Genomic DNA, 15,091 nt, shown 5'->3' on the forward strand with positions numbered 1-15,091 from the left:
ACTTGGGGCATTCTTATGTTTGAGTATGATAACCATGCGAATATGCTCGCGGGGCCAATGGAAACTCGCGTGGAAGCATCATTATATGGGTGTCAATATTCTATTTCATGGAAGGTGGGCGGTCATTTTGCCCTTTCTCTCTGCATTTGAGCATTAAATTAATGAAGTATACCATGAAACTATTTTACCAAAAAAAAAAAAAAAAACCATGAAACTATAGGAGAAAACCATTGAAGCCCACCTAAGACTCTTAGGGGATACGACGATCATTTTATGCGCCCCTGTGTTAAAGCGCAAGGGCAATGTGCGCTACACAATTTAAGATTTTCAAAAAACATAAAAAAATAAAAATGTATAATTGTATAATTATATTTTTTCCCCTTATTTTAGTTTTGATTTAATTTCATTACTCTTCCCTTTAATTTTCATAGCAACCAAGCTGAGAGCCTATAGATTAAAATTTTGAAAACCTAATCATCTAGCAAACACAAAAGGCTATAGTTTATGAAGTTATTGTCCTCAAAGGATTATGCAAAACGCAAAAGGTTGGTTAGTTGGTCCACCCACCTAAGCTTGTAGCTAGGTGGTTTATCTATTTCTCCTACGTGGCATGTTAGGTGGAGGTAAAATGACCAAAGATAGGTAAGAAAATCCAATGCTAAATTTTCAATCCAAATAAAAATTGCAAAATGGCAAAATAAAGCATTGAGAGATTAGTGGTTGCATTCACATACAATAAGGGTATGCCATTGCATTGAAGGTAAGTGTTAAATTTGAAGCTGAAAGCTGACATGTGGCATATCTTGACCATTCCTAAGATATCGGACAATCGAAAGTATCACATCATCCTTTCATGTGGCACAATTCTATAAACCTCCCAACTAAGTTCAGATGGACGAGCCAACTAGCTAACCTTTTGAATAAAGGTCAAATTAGTAGAAATTTTTGCTTCCAATGACCGATTTAGTAGAGATGTGGAGGGAGACAATTGTGATACTCAAGGAAAAAAAAACCCTCTTTGGTGCCCACATCTAACAGTATGGTGCAATGTGGGTGCGAGCTCCATACATGGAAGATGCGACATCCAACAGTGCCGAGCTCGAGAATAAAAAACAAATGGGTCTATTGAGCTTGCACTGTTGGATTTCGCATATTCCATCTGTCGAGCTCCGGTGCTTGCACACATTTTAATTTGATACTTAAGGAGAGTTCTCGAAAACAAATGTTTGCTCAGTTGGTTGATGTCTTGCCAGTAGAGTGCCAATTTCGGCTAATTTGACATGCGGATTCATGCTAAAAAAAAAAAACTTGAAAAAAAATTCCCTAGAATCTCTGAGTTTTTAGATCTTGGGATCAATATTGACTGATTCGATCCGTGATTCCATGTTTCAAGATGTTGTTTGGGAGGTTGGTTGTCTCAGGATTGCATCGTTCGGAATTCGTTAAAAGCTGAAGTGGCCCAATGTATTTACTTTTTCAGGATTTCTTGTTTGATGGTTGAACATTAAAGCCATTCCTGACTGATGGAATTTTGCTGCTACAAGGTTGGCAGCCAAGGAAATGGGATCTTTAAGGGTATTTTAGAAAATACTAAAAGCTAGGAGGATATTTATGAACCCAAAGGGGAAGTGAATTATTCCATTTCCTTGACTGCCAGCTTTGTAGCAGGAACATTCCTGCTATGAGTGTAGCAGCAAATTTTTTTTCATTCCTAGCCTTCCAAAGACTTAACAGACGGAGGTGACTAAAGATAGTATGACTTTCCCACTCTCCATATCTCCTATAGGCCTACCCCGCCAACTTGCAGTCCATTGAAACCTTGAAAGGGGTCTATTTGATTCTGCTCTCTCTTTCCTAGAGGGCGACCAAAACCAAACCAATTGAGAGAAAGGGCAAAGTGTATTTTTTCTATTTTCATTGCGACTTGATTTATTTATTTCCTTCAATCAAAATAACATAATTGAATTTATTTTTACAAGGTCTTTCATTATTTTTTTTAATAAATAAAACAATTTTGATAATCCATCATTTTTCTTTTAATATTCTTAGAACTAAAAAAAATCTTTTTCACTTTTTTGAAAATTTTTGAGTTCTTTTAGAATGAGTTTAGAAAAAGGCGATTATTTTTTTGAGAGAATTAGAAGGAAGTTTAGTTCCACTGTTTGGGGGTGAGGTTTTTGCCCCACTAGAAGACCGGATCTTTATCCTCTTAAGTTTTCTATTCAGTACAAATCATACGATTCCTCTCATAGGAGACGAAAATGACCACCTTATCCCTTGTCCGAACACACTGCCCGAGTGGAGTCTACCCCCTCTTATTAGAAGCACTAGGGAACTGTACCTGACAGGGGAACCTGATGAGAGGATAATTTTCCCTAGAAGACCCCATACACAAGCCCTCCATAAGAAAATTCTAATTTTTGAGAGGGTCTTTTAAGTTCCATCGTGATTTCTAAACCTCATGAGGAGCTCTAAAGTGTTTTGATGGCCTAGATGAAGATGAAGTAGGCTTTTCTTCTATTTTCGTCCACATGATATTGTTCCTTAAAAGATATGCCAAACTTGACACTTGATCGAAAACTGACCCCTTGTCTGTTGCTACTTGCTAATATCATTCGATCGTTTAGAATTAAATAATCTTAACGGAATTTCTTAAAATCCTGTACACTTGAACCATGCGTTAGGGAAGTTCATAGAATTTGGAAAAAAGTTTCCTGTGAGAGAGTATATCATCCACGCCCCAAACACAGTGAGGGGGAGGGTTTGAAATGATCACCTCACGCCCTATGGAAGGCGGAAATCCAACCCCAACAATGCTTTTGTGCATGCTTTCATTGGCTCTTGCGTATACAGGCCACACTCCCCATAGAATCTATAAATGAGAAAAAGTTCTTTGAATCTAAAGCATACACTACACCTTCTCACATGTGTTATAACAATAATTTTTTAAAAGTGAGAAATAATTATTAAAAAATAGATGTAAGAGGGTGTAGATTGTAGAGTACCGTGCTTGCTTAAAGAACCCACTCCCTAACTATATTTAAGGTGAGTGTTCCCTATAGAAGACATGGCCCTTGCACATGTGACAGGGGCAATGAGAGGGAACGCTGGAGCATCATGGGAGGTAGGATTTCCACCTTTTATTGGGGCTGGGCTATCATTTCGTCCACTATTGTGTCTAGGCATGCGTGGTATACAGTATACTCCTTCCCCCCAAACCCCCCCCTCCCCCGCCCACCCAACAGAAAATTTATTTAGGGAGTCTGGGTCTTTCTAGAGTCTCCAAGTTACTTTCGCAGGAAGGTACCTTTTATATAATAGTTTTTGATCTCGAAATCTCAAATGCTTCGCTCTTTGATTTGCAAATTGTGTCCGAGGAGACCCAGGTGATTTTCTTCTCCTCACTTCTTTGCCCCTGAAAGAAATTTTCCAGCTCAATTCAGCTTTTTATGGAAGGAGCTGGGTAGCTTGAAGGCATGCGTGTGAGAGGAATTCCTCTTCTAATCTCCAGCTTTGAATTTTCTCCAAGGCTGTCTAGGATATTATGAGATTGATCCTTCCTTTTGCTACCAATGAATTCCGGAGATAATCCCAAGTACTTTCTTGGTCCTTCTCTTGCGACCAAGGAATCTATACAAGTTTAGAAAACAATCGCCTGACACAACTGTCCTAATTGAGATAGATGGATATCAAGCTCGTATGCCCCTTTTTATAGCTTTTAAAAACTGAGGTGAAAGTCATTTTTCAGACTGAACTTTCTGCGTAAACAGTAAAACGAGCCATCCACTAAATTGATAGACTCCGAAACGCAAGAAGAAAAATGTTTCATAGGCTAGCCGTTGCATATTATAATGACAAAGCAAGATGAACATTATATGCAAACATGTACAGACATCAGAACGTGTTCATGAACATTATATGCAAACAAACATGTATACACATCAGAACATGTTTATGTCCCACTTTTTTTTTTTTTTCATTTATTTTTCCTTTTGGTTTTACTCAGATCTGTTCCTCTGTTTAGCCACTTCCACAGTCTCTTCAATGGCTGACTCCCTGATTCTTCTTTTTTGCTTCTTCCTTCCCCTCATATCTCAATCTCTCAATTCTATCGTTCTAGTTTTGCTTCTTCCCACCAGCCAGAATACGTTGAATCTGAAGTCCTCGACTGAAAGCTTGATTGAAGAGCAGCCTAGTCTGGAAGTCAGAAACGAAAGGGAACCAAGCGAGGATGGCCACCGGGCAAAAGATCACAAGTCCCATTATGTACTCGTATCCCCTTGCAAGAGCTTTGACGGATCCCCATAATCCCAGGCTCTTCATCACCGGTTTGCATGCTTGTGATATCTGTTCACAAAAATGCAATTTATGGCACTTAAAATGAATAAATAAATAAATAAATAATTGAACAAGACATATCATCTCATAATTATCATAGATATTCATCATAAAGTTAATTTGGGGGTCATAATTCAGTTTAAGATTCTAAAAGAAACTTATCTCCTGCACATGCAGATTATTATAGTAATTGGACATTTAGTATAGGCCCATGAGCGAGCTTGCACTCCTTGGGTATGCTTATATACTCCATTAAGTGCACTACAGAGCACACTTTTGGACATCACAAATGAATGCAAAAGTAATCTATCCATGGCATTGATCACCATCCCTGAGAATAAGAGGGGCTCCAGTACCAATTGGTGAGATTCATCAGGTTTTGTAATGATTTTAGTACAAGACAGATGAGAGGAAGCATAGGGGTCATTGCTTAGAGCAATGGTAAAAGGTTTAGAATGCCAGGGCAAATGCTCGGGGTTCAAGTATTGAGGGCAGGACCAACTCCAAACTCACCGCTCCCAGGACCTCACATAAGAGGGACCAGCACTGGGTAATGGCTTTTTCACAGATGAGAGGAAGCATACAATGGGTCCTCCTGATTCTCCTTTCATCCATGTCATCCTCTGTCCATGAGGCAAGTTAGAGGCAAGGAGCCCTCTACCCTCTTATCTGGCAAGACAACTCATCTCTTTCTGCCTTGTTTATCTGAAAATTTTAAGCAACTCAGAGAGCTATATGCAGGAAAAATGTAACACTTACTAGACCAAAGAGCTGAGATTGACAACTAAGTAATGTTGCTAATCTAGAGGATTCTGTACAAAGTTGGATAAACGGATATTCCATATAATCCCCCACTTTCATGTGGAAGAAAATTCCCTCTCATTGCCAGTGGCTTCAAGGACACATCAACACAAGGCATTCCACCAATAGTTTATGTGCACCATAAGGCCTTGAGGATAAGAAATGTACCTGCAGAAGTGCCCATCCTGTAGGCATGAAGGCCAATAGGCTAGCAAAGATGTCTCCGATTGTGAGGCTAAGGAATGTAAACAGGATGCCAAGAGTTACTATGGACCCAATGAACAGGAAGAGCTTGAGAAGTCTGAACATAAGTTGGAAGTCTGCACTGAACTTCTTCCTACCCATGGATACAATCTGCGTTTGAAAAAAGCATCCAATGTTCAAGAAGTAAACATAAATTAAGAATCTACTTTGTTCCAAATTATTTTTATATTAGAAAGTGTAGACTATGAGAACTGACCTTGAAGATGACCATAACAGCCACAATGACCAGCCAAGACAGTCCATAAACCTGAAATCATCATATTAGTTAGAGTTAGGGTCTTGTCAACATTACCAAACATTTTAGACTTCTATTCCACTGGTCAGCAAATAAAAAATTTTCCCCACAATAGCCACTCCATGCCTCTTTGTTAGTATGGTCATTTAACCATAAACCCATCAAATGGCATTCAAAATAATGGAAACTCTTCAGGACCAAACAATTATCAGTTAAAAAATAATAATAAAAAAACTGGTGATTGATCAGGTCACCAGGATCATGACTGGCATGGACACAGACCATAAGAATACTGTAGATGGTAGGATTTGAGGAACAAATTCGTACTTCCCTTTTTCATGCACTACCTGATGCAGTGTCTGAGAGATGAACAAGAATAAAGGAATTAAGAAAGAACTAGAAGGATAGGTCATAATATGGCATGATTACTTACAATTATGCCTTTATTTCCATGGGCAACATGTAGATGATACACAATTCCATACTGGTAGATGAAGAAGCGCAAAGAAAGAATAATTTCCCAAAACCTTCCTGAGAACCCAGTGTACTGCAAGTGCTCTTGTTCCTCCTCCCACCAGGACTCCCAGCTCTTGACTGCTGGCACACCAATACCCCCTCGGCTACTTATCCACTTTGCCCAATCCTCCCAATCTTCACATATCTTTTGCCACTCAAAACCTGATGGGTTGAAAAGGAAAGGTGCAAACAACCAAGAAATCACCAGGAACCACATTGACCATGTGAGCAGAAGGTAATCAGTATAGCTGGTAGCTGCAGCTCCATAAATCTGATAGACTATCAGCAATATCATCACTTCCAAGCCTTTCACAAAATGGCTTCTTGAATACATCCTGTAATTTTCTCCAAACTTTTCATGTCGAACCACAAAACCTCTCCCAGTGGCCCTGTATTTGGCCCCACCATGCAAGACTGTACGACCAAAATAATGGAGCTTTGTCCCTAGAGAGAAAGTGAAGAAGACAGCAGCCAGTTGCAGCTGCATGATTATTATGTCGCCCAATGCAGTTCTGAAACCTCTTTCTAGTCCAATCTCCATGACCATAGGCAAGGCCATCAACAATCCTATCTGAACAAGGGATGTTGATGCCATGGCTGCCTTCAGAGGATCATTTCCCTTAGAACGTGCAACCTTAACTATTGATGCCTCCACACCACTAAGTGACAAGTAAAGTTTTCCATACAAGTAAACATACACTATTATGACAATCATCTGTGCATTAGCAACAAAAGAGTATGTTAGTGGAAAAAAACCATGATTGATTTAACCCAAACCAAAATGGTGAGGGCAAAGTTTCAAAAAAAAAAAAACAAAGATAAAGAATCCACCCCTAGATAGACAATCTTCCATATTTTCTCAGGTTTCATTTATTCCAGCTCTACTGCACTTGCAAAGACATGGCAAGACCTTTGATGTGGAAGGGACTGTGTTTTTTATGCTATAATTCACATGTCTTAATCATGAGTCGGTATTGTGTAACACCCCCCCCCCAAAAAAAAAAATAAAAAAAAAATAAAAAAAAAATAAAAAAAATTATATATATATATATAAATAAATAAATAAATAATAGTCGATCTTCACCATCCTTTAAGATTGGTCATTGCTCAAAAACCTATTGGTAGTGTGCTTCAAATGTGAAAGTATCAAATATTAGATGGTTAGGAATCTTTTACATTTCAATCTCTTGATTTCTAGCTCTTGCCATCCAAGAGGACGTCCATTATTAAAGAATAATGATCTGAAACTTGCAAATTGTAATACATTGTGCCCAACAAAACTTCTTGACATGAATTAAATACTGGCAATCCCATTCCTAAAGTAGGAAATATATTTTTCGCAATCAAGTGTTTCAAAAGATTGAGATGCTTAAATAGCTTGCAGTGTATTTGGTGCTTATTTCAGCTTCTTTAGTTCATTCCCTAAGGTAATGTATACTCATAATGAGAATTTTCAAATCTGTTAGTTCATTTGGCTCAACTTTTGATTCACTATATTAGTGACCCAGCATGTTCTTTTGCAAGCATATGGCAATGTTAAAAGAGGTTATTACCATTGAGCTGACATAGAAACCGACCGTTGTAAAGTAACATGACAGCATCCGGAACATATCAAATCGATGACCCAACCGATAGATATCCCTACTCAGTATCTGCTCCCCATTACCACAGGCCACTTTTGCCTCAAAAAGTGATATTTGGTTGAGTCCAACATCTCTTCCCTTTCCAACCTGGATGTACTCATGATGGGTGACATTCCCACGTCGTAGGGTTGAGTTGAAACCTACAGAGGAGTATATATTTAAATATGCATGTATATATACATAGATGATAAGTAAATCACATACAGTCTAGGAAGGTAAGATGTACATGAAGGAGAACATTACCAGCGAAGATGTCTTCACTCAAATTGATTCCCAGTGAGGCCTTGCTGATTCCACCACGGGTAATATGAAAAATTCTGTCAAAGACATCTGGATGACCATAATGGAATCGAACCCTGAAACAACCAATAAAATTATGAGGAACAAAATAAAATTCCCATTTATGAATTAGCTAGTGAATTATGAAATACTAAATCTTCAAGAAATAACTTTTTCTCATTCCATTCTGGCACTCATACTGCATAATAATTCCTATTCACAAGCTCTGCATGAATTTTTTTTTTAAAGAAAGATAAATTAACTACTAAAACTTAATTAAATCCATTAGTTGAAAGCTTTTATTTAAGAACTATAATAAATTTTTAAAATTTATTGAGTTTTAGATGGAAATGCATAAAAACTATGCTTTTAAGCACTATAGTCATATTTTAATATTTATTAGTTTTAGATGGAAATGCATAACAACTATTCTCTTTTCTCTTCAAAACTTACCACAAGACAGTTCATGCAACAGGCTTATTTTCATCATATGATTAGCAATTGTGGACATAAAAAGAGAGGCTACTTACTTTAATGGCCTTGCGAGAACTCTTTGACCAATAGTGACAAAGCTCGTCTCTTGGTTTGACATAAACCAGGCCAACGAAGAGACACTACAACAAAGATGCAGTCAGATAATTTACGAATAAATCAACATGCAGCACTTTATTTTATTAAAGCAATTCATAGCTCCCAAACAACCAAATGACAATCTGACCTTCCAGTAAAGATATGCTCTCGAACACCGAGAATTGTAGGTGGACGCACTCCATGGTCCTCATTGAATTCTTCCAAAAGATTTCGCATTTTAAAAGCTTCTTCTAAGTAATTGTCCTACAACAAAAAATGGATATATGAACCAGAGATGTTTCAATAAAAAATACACAAATCATTTGTACGTTAAGTGAACTCCATGTAACATATGGATTACCTGGTTCATATCAATGGTCTGAAGAGCTTCCCCTCGAGAGAAAATTATTGCGTGGTTTTGATTTTCAGGCTTTCCTTCCCCTATCTTCGCTGAACCCGGCAATTTTATACGATAGATTTCCTAACATGGAAAAGAATATCAATATTTTTTGGAAAGAGATAGTTATGGAATTTGTTACGACAGTAGCATAAGTACCTGGTCCCGATTGTCAACAGCTTTGACCAATACAGAATAATAGACCTTCTGTACCTTTCCACCTTCACTTTCTTCAACTTCATCAATGTACGCAACACGAAGAGATGGATGACTACATGTGATTAATTTGAAAAAATTAATCAATTTTCTTGAATTAAGTGAAAAAGTCTCGAGAAAAAAGTAAAAAATGTAATCAAATAGAATAGAGGAGAAAATATTCTGACTTATGAAAAGGCAAACATACTTAACCATCAAGTTCAAAATGTCCGTTGCACGGCGATCCCCACTTTGCTTCTGATTGCCATAGTTCTGACAAGTAGCAACATATGTAAATTTCATGTCAGCAACAGCTTCTAGCTGAGCGTACAAGGATCTTTGACTCTTCTTCTCTTCCTCTGATGGAACTGTGACTGCCTTGTAGCCTACTAAAATTTCTGTGAAGATTGAATTCCAAGAGTCACAAGATGTGCAGAATGCTTGACAGAAAAAGATTCAATGCATGACCAAAAACACTGCAGTAGAAGCTCTGAGGCAGTACCAGGTTCAGAGGCCATGTCAAGGAAAGCCTGAAGCTTTAAAGCCCTACGGTAGTACATCATCCCTCTTACTGGAACACCAATATAGTTCGTAAGAATAGAAGCAAATATTATTTAGATGAAACTGAGATAGCAATAATGCATCATCTACCTGTTCTACAGAGTGTTTGACCTCTTAAGGAGACCCAGTGACGGAGTTGCAAAACGTTTTCTTCATTTTCCCAAACCTCACTTGGTTTTTTACAGTTGAGCCTCTCCATGAAGTTGTTCCATTCATCTAACATGATCAATAAATTTTGCCGTCAAATCAATGGCAATAACCATATATAGATGGAAGTTGAGACAAAAAATGAAATTGCATTACATAATCAGTATTGATACAGATAAATTTGGAAAGTATTTAAAACCTGGAAAGATCTTTTGCAGGTAGAATATGATTGATACACCATCTTCATTCTCTAGCTCTAGGTCACTTTTGGAATAGACAGTCTCTTCACTGTAATATGGAGTCATAACACTGCAAATATTCACAACCATAAAGTAAGAACTGATGCCTCCCAATTATGCCATAGCACTATGGTTATAACAGTTTTAAGTATTTCTTTGCTACTAATAAAAGGACATACACTTCTTATTATCTGAGCAACAAATTATAACATGGCGATTCTTCATTTTATCTAAAACATTGAAAAACAAGAAGTAAAACTTTATTCACCTGTTTGAATTGGGGAGGGTGAGGAAGGGAGAAGTGAGAAGAAAATTTTTCATTATCTTAATATTTTTCCCATCCAAAACAATAAATAAATAAATAAAAGAAAAAGAAAAATAAACATGAATAAGAGTTAAAGGTTTACTGGACAAGCATGTGTTTTATTATTGGCACATGACATCTTGTTTTCTTAAATATTCTGAAGGGCATGCATTGTGGACAAGTGTCTATGGATTAAGTTATTAAGCTAAGAGGCCAGAGTAATCTAATAGGCCATACAGTCTCGGAGCACCAGTGGTGTAACTCTGGAATAATGAATTGGAAGCCAAAATAAGTGGTAGAGTGAGAAAAACTACATGACTTTCTATGCTTCACTGGTGCCAAACCAAGTAACCACATAACCATAGACCATAGTTCCTCATTGTGTAAGGAAAATATCATTTCAGAAGGCAACCGACAAAAGACATAAATCAAGAAGCATTTGTAAAGCATTAACATTCAGTATGAAGTAAACAAATCAATGTGGCTTTAGAATCATCATTCTAGATTTGAGAATCAAAGATCTGTATTTAAATGTCAGAAAAGGGATCAATAGACACACATTGTAGAACGAAGACGGAGTATATGATGTGTAATTTTAGTCATACTATGATGGATACTGATATGGTGCGAATTGAGGAAAGAGAGATACCACAATGTGACTATTTTAGATACCTGGGGTCAATCGTAAATAAAGAAGGAGACAGAGGATGGTGCTTCAAAAAGATTTAAAGTGGGATGGATGAAGTGGAGAGGTGCATCTGGAGTGCTATGTGACCGACGTATTCCTTTAAAGCTTAAAGGAAAGTTCTATAGGATTGTTGTACGACCGGCTATGATGTATGGGGTAGAATGTTGGGCAGTTTTCCTTTGAAGTGTCATATTGAGAAGCTATATGTAGTAGAGATGAGGATGTTAAGATGGATGTGCGGAAAAACTAGGAAGGATAAAGTAAGAAATGAATGTATTAGAGTTGACTTGGGAGTTGCCCCGATCAATGACAAGCTCCGAGAGAGTCGTTTGAGGTGGTATGGTCATGTTCAATGGAGGCCTAGGGACCATGGTTTAAAGTATCGACTGATACGATACGGACCGATACATATTAGTATCGGTTGATACCGATACGTCTCTTTTAAAAAAAATGGACCGTCTTGAATTGTATCGACATGTATCGGCCGATACGACAGATACCTTGGGCTTACTATATGTCATATGATACTAAGATTACATGTAAGAACTCTAAGCATACTGATGCCAACGTTAGTAGATGATGCCAAACCAATGTGTTTGATGATAAAGCAATTAAGCAAATTTCTTCCATTTTCCTTTTCTGACAGAATAAAGACAAAAAAACTAATCAATTACATTTTGACTTGCTGATACCTTCTTCCATAACCCAAGCTTGGAGAAGGAAGAGATAAGAGGGCTCATTGGAGAATGTGGTAGGTGGAGTTAAACTTAGATTGAAGTTTCCTGGAAATTCAGCACTGGTAGTTGACTGATTATAGAGAAAATATGATATTAACACAAAGCCTAGACCTTTCTTTGAGGGCCAAAGCTTCAAGCCTAATTTTCAGGTTCGTTTTGTGGTTTAAGAAGAGGGCCCCTAAAATTTTGTCAAGATTGGGATACAGTTTTCTAGAACAAATTTCATTTAAAGGGAAGGCAAGCTAGGGCTTGGCATCCAGGAAGAAGCAGGAATGAATCCTCTGAACTTGATAACTGAACAAAAAGGGATTCATCATTTATTTTCTTTTGCAGAGAGATGTTTAATTGTTTTTCAACATCTAATTCTTATTTTTGGCAAAACAGTCAGTAAAAAATCAAACTGCATTCTGTAATTTATAGTGCAATTCAAGACACAAATAGCATGTATTATGATCTATAATACAATAATATATTTTAATCTTTTAAAAGAATAAAAACCACATATTGCATTGTTTTCATGATGAAATTCAATTGCCCACTTGTAAAGCATCCTCTGTATTTATGCGTAATTTGAAACAATGTCAAGAAAAGTGGTAGACATTTCAAAACAATATAAATTTAGAAAAATCAAAGAGCACAGATCCACAAACCAAGAATGGAAGTGAGACACTATCTATAAGAATTTTATTGGTTTTGTCCTTCGATTATTTTTTAAACAGAAAATACTCAACCAAAGAGTTTAATAGTTGGCCACAAACACTATTTCGTTTAAAGAGTAAATTCCTGCATTACACTTAAAGAATACTAGATAGTCAACATCTCTTGTGGTAGGAAAGTAGAATTTATGAAGGGGGTTGGGGGAGAGATCAGACTATGGAGTTCCTATGTGCAATGAAGATTTGCTGTCACTTTGGCCAGTGAATTGGTAGTCCAATTGGATCTAATATGCCAACAAAATTGGAAGACAGACCACTTTATAGAGGCAAAATGTGGCACCTCAGAAGTTTATATTCCAAAAATTTGAGAAGGCTGCCAATATTATTTTTTGGACATAGAAAGTGGATTGTTTGAGTCACAAAAGTAGTAGACAATTTCACAACAGAGAGAGGGGAAAAGGAGGAGCCAGATTCCAAAAGAGACAGGCATCATTGGCGCAAGCATTTATTATTACCATAGACCAAACAAATATACTCAGATTGGTCCTAAGATTATCAAGTTATTTCTGAAAAATACCTACTGGCGTCCTCAAAAACACAAATAAGCATAGATTAGAGCCAAATGAAACTTATAAGAACATGAAAGCCAAAAGCAAAGGCATAAATCAACATCATTTAGGGCCAAACAAATTAAGCATTGCCAGAATTTTCTATAATCTTATGTATAGATATCAGAGCAAACATTATTTTCCCACAGAATCAGCGATACTGAACTGGAAAATGTTATGGTAGTATAAGACATCTGGAGCCAAACCTGAATGAGAGCATCTTACGGACTCGAGGAGCACGTGGCATGTCCATGAATAAGGAATTTGTAAAGAAAGCAATCCTTCTACGTGCTTCAAGGTTGGTTGGCACATCAACGGCTGATTCTTTCACAGTGAAAAGAAGATACAGGCGCCTTATCTAGAAGTGTAGGTAATGTTATATACTATTAGTTATGATGGAAAGATGGTTCAATAGAGAAACTAGGTTAGATATAATATACCTGTTCTTCCCACTGTGCTGTAACCACCGGAGGGAACACTATAGCAGGTTTGCGGTCAGTACCAGCAAAAAGTTGTCTATCCTTGTTACCATGGCCAAGTTCTACCAGTTCACTGAGAAGCAAAATCAAGAAAAGCATTATTTGATAGTCATATAAATTTTATTATAGACTTTGAGGATTGGACTTCAATGGTAATACAAATGCTTTTGTTCACCAACCGATTCTCATTCACCATCATGTCACGGGTAACCACTTCTAACATGTCCTGCAGCAACAATACTACAGTATCTCTCTTGCTTGGTTCACCATCTTTCTGCAAGAAGAGAAAAGTACTAATTGTATTTGTAACATCAACATGAAGGCACATATGCATCCTGAAGAAGATAAGTAGAAATAGGAGTGTTGCCCATAGACAACTCACCAGGATCCCAACAAGTTCCACAAATTTCTTGCAAAGAGCAGGTAAAGGACTCGTTCTGAAATTTGCAAGAAATGTATTCTTGGCAATGTTACTTTCAATTTCTTTTAAGATGATGTTGATCATCCTGTTACAATAACAAGTATGATCAGATATGTGCAAAATAACTTTTAAACATAGAAGCAGCATTAATATCTGCCTCAACAAGTTATCGAAATCATTTATTAAGGATTTTCTTCCCACACTTGTTCTATATCGCAGATCAACAAGGAAAGAATTTGTCTTTACACTAATGAATCAAAATATTGTATGGGAATTAGTTCTGTATGGTTCAAGCTTTAAATTCCTCCAACCAACAAAAGTTTCAAAATGTTGCCAAGTCCTAGAAGTGACCAAATGTTCCAAACATGGACTATCAAAATGTTGTCAGTCTAAATTTTTAAAGACAAAATGTTGCATAATTAAACCTAAGATTCTTCGAAGATCTGTGAAGAAAATGTGAGAAATAATGATACTGAAAATAATGTCTTAATAACATGATTCAATAATCATAGTGATGCAGATTCATCACCAAACTGAGCTTGTTTGCTTAGGAATAAGTCTAGAGTTGGGTTCTATACATGTTGGGCCTTTGATCCCATGGGTTTTCAATGTAATAGGTCACTTTTATGGACCTAAAGTATGGGTAATAAAGTTGCATACGGGATTAACTGTTTTAGTTCCATATTTAGTTTTTATTTGGATGCAATAGTCATGTGACTACTTAAATGGTCACATGAACCTTTTAATTTGAAATTAGTTTATTTGTTTTCAGTAGTCATGTGACTTTAAAGTCACCTCATAGAATCGGCTAGACTAGTTAGTAGTCATGTGACCACTTAAAATAGTCACATGACCCTTTTAATTGTTGGCTATGTAATAGGAATCAGCTAGGGGGCTTCTTAGTATCCTAGGCTGAATAGGAGTATGGCCTTTGGACTTGTAAATAAAAGAGATTTTCGTGGGGCTCCTCTTTACCTCACAATTTTGAAATTAAACTCTTAAGCTGCTGCTGC

The 15,091-nt window shown here is 37.0% G+C and overlaps 1 protein-coding gene and 1 non-coding gene across 2 annotated transcripts in view; both read right to left on the reverse strand.

The window, feature by feature from the left end:
- Nucleotides 1-4,015: 4,015 nt before the first annotated feature.
- LOC122648645 (callose synthase 5) overlaps nucleotides 4,016-15,091 on the reverse strand; it is a 31,453-nt gene continuing 20,377 nt past the window's right edge. The window contains exons 28-45 of the mRNA XM_043841860.1: nucleotides 14,040-14,163; nucleotides 13,837-13,931; nucleotides 13,619-13,730; nucleotides 13,385-13,536; nucleotides 10,146-10,255; nucleotides 9,890-10,015; nucleotides 9,741-9,809; nucleotides 9,447-9,636; nucleotides 9,203-9,314; nucleotides 9,008-9,127; nucleotides 8,795-8,910; nucleotides 8,607-8,690; nucleotides 8,041-8,153; nucleotides 7,708-7,937; nucleotides 6,072-6,869; nucleotides 5,600-5,650; nucleotides 5,308-5,493; nucleotides 4,016-4,347 (exon numbers count right to left, since the gene is read on the reverse strand). Coding sequence (XP_043697795.1) covers nucleotides 4,117-4,347; nucleotides 5,308-5,493; nucleotides 5,600-5,650; nucleotides 6,072-6,869; nucleotides 7,708-7,937; nucleotides 8,041-8,153; nucleotides 8,607-8,690; nucleotides 8,795-8,910; nucleotides 9,008-9,127; nucleotides 9,203-9,314; nucleotides 9,447-9,636; nucleotides 9,741-9,809; nucleotides 9,890-10,015; nucleotides 10,146-10,255; nucleotides 13,385-13,536; nucleotides 13,619-13,730; nucleotides 13,837-13,931; nucleotides 14,040-14,163 — 3,019 coding nt within the window. The 3' untranslated portion in view covers nucleotides 4,016-4,116. The remainder of the gene's footprint in view (nucleotides 4,348-5,307; nucleotides 5,494-5,599; nucleotides 5,651-6,071; nucleotides 6,870-7,707; nucleotides 7,938-8,040; nucleotides 8,154-8,606; nucleotides 8,691-8,794; nucleotides 8,911-9,007; nucleotides 9,128-9,202; nucleotides 9,315-9,446; nucleotides 9,637-9,740; nucleotides 9,810-9,889; nucleotides 10,016-10,145; nucleotides 10,256-13,384; nucleotides 13,537-13,618; nucleotides 13,731-13,836; nucleotides 13,932-14,039; nucleotides 14,164-15,091) is intronic.
- On the reverse strand, nucleotides 9,735-9,812 carry LOC122649232. Its single transcript, XR_006331206.1, has one exon. It is a non-coding gene; the product is annotated as a small nucleolar RNA J33 (small nucleolar RNA).

Source organism: Telopea speciosissima, chromosome 1 (genome assembly GCF_018873765.1).
Source record: "Telopea speciosissima isolate NSW1024214 ecotype Mountain lineage chromosome 1, Tspe_v1, whole genome shotgun sequence".
NCBI lineage: Eukaryota > Viridiplantae > Streptophyta > Magnoliopsida > Proteales > Proteaceae > Telopea > Telopea speciosissima.